The following is a 7,697-nucleotide window of genomic DNA, read 5'->3' as shown; positions in this document are numbered from 1 at the left end:
AATCGACCTTGCTCCTTTCTGGTACTCAGACTGGAATCTCTTCATTGAAGTATGGGGGTAGTGAGCCTGGAATCTTAACAGTATCGAATAATTTTGTGGTATACTCTGGATTGCCCTGAAACCTAGAGAACTTTTTTTCTCTGAAGGTTAGGACAGTTGCCATATTGGGTAAACATAAAAAAATCCTGCCTTTGAGGTTTATTTTTTTATTCCATGAAAATACTGTTAAACATTTTTTCATAATTTTTTGTTGGGGTTTATGTGTTCACAAAGTGACTGAGGAGGCACTTTTATCTGAGCAAAGCATCTGCAAATCCTGGAGGTGAAAGGAATTCTATTTCCAGAGGTATATGCCAGACCCTGAATTTGGATTGTTACATGAAGTTTGCATGACACTTGCCCTTTGATTTGGGGATCTTTTGGTCCTATTTTGGTCTTGGCTGGTACTACTAATATTCTATATGTTCCTCCTAAATAGATTTTTTTTTTTTTTTTTTTTGAGATTTTGAGAGTGCACCAGTTGTGGTGGGGGGAGGTAGGAACAGAGGGAGAGTGAGGAGCAGATTCCCCACTGAGCAGGGAGCTAGATGTAGGGCTAGATCCCAGGACCCGGGATATGAGCTAAAGGCAGGCAGATACTTAGCTGACTGAGCCACCCAGGAGAGCCCCCTAAGTAGATTCTTAAATTAACAAATGTAGGTAGTGTCTCTGATGGAACACATGCTTTGTGTAATGTCCTTAATTTCTGCAGTTAGAGTGGGCTGTTTTTTTTTTTTTTATTTTTTTATGGAGTGGGCTATTTTTATCAGAAGATAATGAGGCTGTTCTAAATTCAGCCTTTCTTCCCCTCTGGAATGGCATGAAATTGCAAAAATTCATTAACTTGCAAAGCTGTTTACCTGTTTGTCATAGTGAAGGTGCTTATTACTTGTTTGACTTAGGTAGCATGTAAAATATTACCAGGTATAAGGAAATCTAAATTTCTCCAGGAGCTGGGAAATAATTCTTATCAGATGTGATTGGGCTCATGTAAGTAAGCAATATTGAACAATTTATTTTAGCTCTATAAATCAAAATAAGGAAGACCCACTGGCTTTCAAATTTTAGTAGTTCCATTAACCACCTCACCCCCATTGCATATTGGGAAATGGGATGGTGCTGAAAGGGGTTGCTTGGCCAAGCCTTGAATTTCTCTCCATGCCTAGTAATACTCCTATCTTCCTGAGATGTCACTCACCAACGCTTCAAGTGAACAGGGCCTTTACATGGGTTCTCAGTTCTTCATGAAAGTGGAATCCAAAGAGGCAGAGTTGGGGAAAGATGGATACATCCCAGGGCATATAGAGCCAGGCAGCTTCACTCACCAGGTTTTCACTTAAAATATAAGATAAGTTCTATCTCTGCCACTTCTGACTTGATCGTGTGAAGCAAATCATTGTCCTGCTTTCATTGTCTCAATCTATTTTAGCCTTAAATTGGGTTACACCTTGTCTCCCTCTTGAGTACTGTAGGAAGTGTTCAACATTTTTAAACTCATGCCTCCAGATAGAACTTTGAAACTGTGATCTTTGCTTTACTGTTGGAGTTTCAAAATCAATAATATAATTAAAATGCAGTGTTAGTCTTTTTTAAGGCCCATGGTCTTTCTCTTCCTTAGTATTAACTCCTCTGTTCTTTCTTAGCAGGTTCTGGATAAAAGCAGTCTCCAAGTCCCAAATGATTTGTCCCAACAGTTTTAAAGTAACTTCCTTGAACTTAGTGAAGAACAGATAATGAGTTAACATACACGGGAAATAAAACGGATTCAATATCAGGCAAATCACTCTTCCATCAGGTCTAGTGGTCACCGTTATCCCAAACCAAAGTTGAACCTTCCTGGTTTTCTTCTCCCTAATGCATTTAGGGACTGTGAGGTCAGCAGGAAAGTGTAAGAAAGGACAGGGGTTGAAGAGAAAGAGGATAGCTGGCCACTCTGTCCTTTTCTACATGGGGAGGTCATGTGGTTTCACTGGCTCATTAGTTTATGCTAGTTGTATGGACACTGCCCTTGGTCACCAGAAGAGGAAGGGGTTCTAGAGGGATTAAGAGGCCAGAGCCAGGGTTGCCTGGGTGACTCCATGATTGAGCCTTTGGCTCAGGTCATGATCCTGGATCGCAGAATCTAGTCCCACATCGGGCTTTCTGCTGGGAGCCTGCTTCTCCTTTTGCCTAGGTCTCCAATTCTGTGCGTTTCACAAATAATCTTTTTTTAAAAAAACAGCCTACAGTAGTACCATCATTGTAGGAACAGATTTCACTGGTACTGATGGCAAAATTTAGGTTTCCCTGGGAATAAATGCTCACATAACCTTTATTCCTCTTGGACATTTAGTTTTCAAGAGTCTGAAATCCTACTAAGCTCTGTAAACTGTTCATGGGCTTTATCTCCAGCAGTCCTGAATTCTCTGAAGTCCATGGCTGTGTGGATTGGATGGACTGGGTTTTTACAGTTTAGGCTCCTTCCTGGGCCAGGGTGGATGTTCCTCCACTGCCTAGATCCTGTGTATCTTACTTACATTTCTGTCATTCCATTAGCACATTGCCTATTATCAACCAAATCAAATACTTTTCTCTGTAAATTACAACTCTGCCTCTAAAGATCTGCTAAATGACTCCATAAACTTGCCCTGACACATTCTTGCTCCAGTGACTGCCATCTCAGAGCATATCCTATTTGAATGTTCTTAAACTTGAACTTTACCAGCAGGAAAATAATTTACATCATGACCAGGTACACTTATACACGTGTGTATCTATATGCATATATCTATTGCACTATAAAATACATCACAAAACAGCTTTATTGCATATGGTGTACTTTCTCTAACCCATTTCAGTATTCTAATCATCCACATTTGACTTCCAAATCCTACAGTTTAAAGACCAACGTAAGACTACATTTTATTGCTAGAGTCCTCAAATGCTCTCTTGAACCTCAGATCTGCCAGTTTGTAATTTCCACGCACTGGTGATCTGAGGCATTTTGAACAAATTTATTCACATTTAGCAGGACTCCTCCCTTCACCCTTTCCATTCTATGGGTCGTGACTACACAATTTGTTTTTGATTCTCTGATTTCTCCTGGGCCTTTTTGGTAAGTTTCTAAAAAATATTTAAAACTACCCTCAGTTCCCAATGCCCCAAAATACTGTTTTCAGATTATTTTAACAGGGTTGCTTTATGTCATTAATGCTCCAGAGCTTTTCAAAACTGGATTCTGGTCCTAACTGGATTGATTTATAACTCAAATCTTTGTCATACCATTTTGTTGGAAATGCTGAGCTGACTTTATAAGTTTTTCCTATATAACATCTGTGAAATGTTAAGAGCTGTTAAAAGTGGTCTTAAAAATGACTAGTACGTGACCAAAAAGCCACTCATTTTAGTAAATGCCTTTCAGGCATGTAGTGCTTGAGTTGTATCAGCAACTATTGTAAGGAAAGACAGCAAACTGAGGGGAGAGCCAGGGACCAACAGAAGAGATGTGCAGTTTCCATACTCGGCCCAGAAAATTGTCAACAGGTGCTCTTATGTACTCTGCCAGCTGGAAGACCTTCTCATGAAGGTTCTAGAGAAAGTAAGGCCTCAAGATAGAAGATTCCTGAGTAGAAGAGAACCTCTGCTCCATTGACCTATATATCCACCCAGGACTGTTGAGGAAAAAATAAACCTTTATTATTTTGGGAAAAAAAATGGATAGGTTGACTTTTGGCACAAAGTAGAGAAACAGAACATCTTTTACTATTAGAGGCTAATATTTCACTAGTCAGTGAATAAATATTTAAAAATGAGGATGGAGGGGCACCTGGCTGGCTCAATTGGTAGAGCACGTGACTTTTGATCTCAGAGTTGTTAGGTTTTGGTAGAGCACGTGACTTTTGATCTCAGAGTTGTTAGGTTTTGGTAGAGCACGTGACTTTTGATCTCAGAGTTGTTAGGTTTGAGCCCCATGTTGAATGTAGAGATTAAAACTTTAAAAACGAGAATGGAGACCAATCACATAGGGCGAATTTTCTGAAAGTCTGAAGCAGTTCTTTGCCTAGAGTGGGCACTATAGCAGTTAAAACAACTGAACTACATTGAAGTCCATTATAAATTACCATGGTCCAGATGGGGTCCCATCAACTCTATAGCTGCCAAGCACTATGGTGAGGATTCAGTTGGGGGCTGACAAGGGGAAAAGTGTACCACACATTTGTAGGGATTGCAGTGAGTGAGTACTTCGCCAAGAGAGCGAGGCATGTATAGGTGAGATGGGAAGGAGCACAGTGAAGAGAAGCCTCCAGGAAGCCAGGTTCTCCCTGGAAGTTGTAAACCAAAATCAAAGGCTAATCTTTCTTTTATTTATTAAAAGATTTTTATTTAATCATGAGAGATCCACAGAGAGAGAGGGAGAGAGGCACAGGCAGAGGGAGAAGCAGGCTCCATGCAGGGAGCCCAACGCAGGACTCGATCCCGGGTCCCCAGGGTCTGGCCCTGGGCTGAAGGCGGCTCTAAACCGCTGAGCCACAGGGCTGCCCAAAGCTAACCTTTCTTAATGGTCCTTTTGTTCACTTTGATATGTCAAGGAATAATGCACATGAATGCTTAAGTAGTTATTTGCTGTCATTTCCCTGCCCCCTTTGTCCTTGAATTAAAGGTCTTAAACACAATCTAGGAACAACATGAACCAATACTTAGATTTCTGAAGATGCACGAATGGGTCTAGGCCTAGATAGAATGGATGGAAAATGTAAATGGAACAGACAACAGTACAAAATAGCTCATAAATGCCAACCCTGGCAGAGTAAGGTTGAAGCTGTCCGTCTGTGGGGAACTCATGGGGTCTCTCAGTAAATCTGGGACCAGGTATGAGCAAAAGCAGCTTGTGGAAGCCCTGGTGAAGGGTTAAGAATGGTCCTATAAACCATGCAGGTTCCTGTTAACTTCCAATACTGTTTCAAAGTTCTGGTGGTAAGAGAAATGCCAGACTAGAGATTCTTGATTAGCAGTCCTCACTTTAGACCACTTTCAGTAGAGCACAACTAAAGGTGATGGCAAAAAAGGGGGAAGCAAGGGAGATGAAGCACTTGTAGAAGTCCCAGGGCTCAGAGGAAACGGGCTATGTCAAAGTAATAGAAGTGCGCTCAAAAAAAAAAAAAAAGAAATGCGCTCAATGCACGTTAACTAGTGTTTATTTACAGCCCTCATTTTCTCATACATGTAGCTTAAAACTCCGCATCCTAGAAATGATTAAACAATGGCAAATTTCTCACCTCTAAATATTCCTAAAATTGGTATACTGATCTAGTATCAATGGAGATACATGTGCAAACCTCCTTTAGACACATCCTTCTCTAAGGTTGCGAATCAGCCAATGAAGGCCAAGTCCATGATGGGAGGGCAAACCACAAAGGGCAACAGTGAAGTTGGCCAACAAACACTGTAGGTACAAAGCTTATGCTGAAACCAGGAGCTGTGTCCAAAGAAATGAAAATGGTAGGTCTGCTTCTGTTTAAATGGCTGGCTTAGTAAGTATCAAATTCGGAATTTAAGTAGTCCCTCTGGTATCTATTGTTCTTAAAAGTTGAAGTCTGAATTCTCTTGTCTTCACAATATGGTTGAACAGAGATGTCAATTCTCAAGTGTAATTACAATAGCTATGCTAGGCCATAGCTGCTCCTGATTCACCCACTTTTATATGCCATCACTGATGTCGCTGTCACTGTCGCTGTCGCTGTCACTGGTCGGTGAGGTTAGATTTCCCAGGGCTTCCCTGTAAGGAAAATAAACTGGAGGGTTACACTGCATTTCAGTCTTGTGGGAGGGGACTCTGCAGCTGCACTGAACTATAATGAAAGGAGAAAAGGTTTCAAGAGCCAAAACTATAGGCCTCTCTGATGTATGTGACAAATAACTAACTAAATTAATGCATCCTGATTTTTCGCAAAGAAAAAAATTCAGGAGGCAAAAAGCTGTAAACATTGAATGGGTAGACAAATGGGTCTACTCCATTTTTATCACTTTGTTATCCATTCAGGACTTACTTTTGTTCCTGGCTGATTGCAAAGTCAGCCATCACTCTCTGGGTGAGGGCTTCACAAATAGGCAAGCTGAAGGCACCTGCCAGCTTCACTACCTCAATGGCCTGGGCAGGACTATTGGATGCTTTTGCAGAATCCATAAACTCATTCAGCAACTTATTTCTGTAAAATAAAGACAAAAAGTCAACATTCCCCAACAACCCCTGAATCCCTTCAAAGATTTACTTATTTATTTTTAAAAGATTTTATTTATTTATTCCTGAGAGACAGAGGGGGGTGGGGGGCAGAGACACAGGCAGAGGGAGAAGCAGGCTTCATGCAGGGAGCCCGATGAGGGACTCAATCCCGGGTCTCTAGGATCAGGCCCTGGGCTGAAGGCGGCGCTAAACCACTGAGCAACCTGGGCTGCCCAGACTAACTTTAATGGGCCAAAGAAATATAAGGAACACCGGTTCAGTATGCCTTCACTAAGGATCTGTTGAATGTATCCCCAGTGTGCTGCAATCACCAAGCAGATTAAACACAGTGCTTGCTTAATCTAGGATACCCTAGATGGTGGAAGCAACTGTCCATTTGCCTAGCAGAAGAATGCTCAATCACTGTGACTAAAGTATGTAAAAAAAAAAAAAAAAAAAATCCCAATCACCCCATGGTAAGAGTTAAGACCATGCAGCTAATTCCTGGATATACCGAGGCAGATCTGTTAACTTCAACTTACCCAGGGATCTTATTATGCTTCCTGAAAAGCCCCAACATTTTCCTGTTCAAGACGAGATACAAGAAAGATAATAAACAGAAGGTGAGCAGATAGCGGTTCAGTTCCCTCTTTCCTAACTTCATGTAGGTACATTTCAAATTTCCCAGGCAAATCTGTTGAGAATTATTGGGGGTGGGGGGTATATCCTCTTCTAGAGGATCACTTCAGTCCTCCCAGGAACAAAAGACAACACCCTGTGGGTAGCTGGAAGAGAGGGATGCAACTGAGTGGGATCTCTTTCCTCTCTCACAATCCCAGAATAAGATCACTATCCTAGAATTACGTTGTGAAGAGCAGGCTCAGATTGAGGCAACAGTCTCCTGTAAGTGCTCCCCAGCATCCTGCCACATGCAAGACAAAGGAGAAACACATACATTCAGCTCCCATGACTCAGCTGAGGTCCGTACCCCTGCGCCAATCATCACAGCCTGATTCATAACAAGTGTGTGTCAACCGGAGTTTAAAAATTTGAGCATCAAAGGTTTTTGTCACCAGCAGTGCAGCAGGCTATGTGTGTGATTCACACTCCTAAGACAAGTTTAGGTGGCAATGCCTTCATTCACCAGCTTTTTCCTCAAGATAGTGAACAGCCACATTTTGGGCTGACAATCCTCTGTTCAAATCAACACTTTGTGTTGAAAAAGCCATATACAAGTACCCCACTTACTGTCAGAACACATATTTCTACCCAGAACAAAATACTTTATGAGGACTACTCCTACAAAGTATTCTTTTGTTAACTTCTCTGCTTTTGGAAAAAAGAATGCATGTAAGGGCTCCATTCACAAACACATTCTTAAGAATTAGTATGTGAATGGGGTGATGAAAACACCTAACATAGCTATACAGTGACACAAGTTTTAGTCAAGGCCATGTTT

General features: G+C 41.4%; 1 protein-coding gene and 1 non-coding gene across 4 annotated transcripts in view; both read right to left on the bottom strand.

Moving 5' to 3' along the window:
* Positions 1-5,195: 5,195 nt before the first annotated feature.
* Positions 5,196-7,697, bottom strand: part of PTCD3 (pentatricopeptide repeat domain 3) — a 30,741-nt gene continuing 28,239 nt past the window's right edge. For all 3 annotated transcript variants that reach the window (XM_041755117.1, XM_041755118.1, XM_041755119.1), the window contains 3 exons: positions 6,781-6,822; positions 6,066-6,224; positions 5,196-5,794 (listed from right to left, as the gene is read on the bottom strand). In XM_041755117.1, the coding sequence (XP_041611051.1) occupies positions 5,716-5,794; positions 6,066-6,224; positions 6,781-6,822 (280 nt within the window). In that variant the 3' untranslated portion in view covers positions 5,196-5,715. The remainder of the gene's footprint in view (positions 5,795-6,065; positions 6,225-6,780; positions 6,823-7,697) is intronic.
* LOC121492300 lies at positions 7,114-7,250 on the bottom strand. The gene has a single exon (XR_005988195.1). It is a non-coding gene; the product is annotated as a small nucleolar RNA SNORD94 (small nucleolar RNA).

This window comes from Vulpes lagopus, chromosome 5, assembly GCF_018345385.1.
Source record: "Vulpes lagopus strain Blue_001 chromosome 5, ASM1834538v1, whole genome shotgun sequence".
NCBI lineage: Eukaryota > Metazoa > Chordata > Mammalia > Carnivora > Canidae > Vulpes > Vulpes lagopus.
This window is presented reverse-complemented; position numbering and strand designations above follow the sequence as displayed.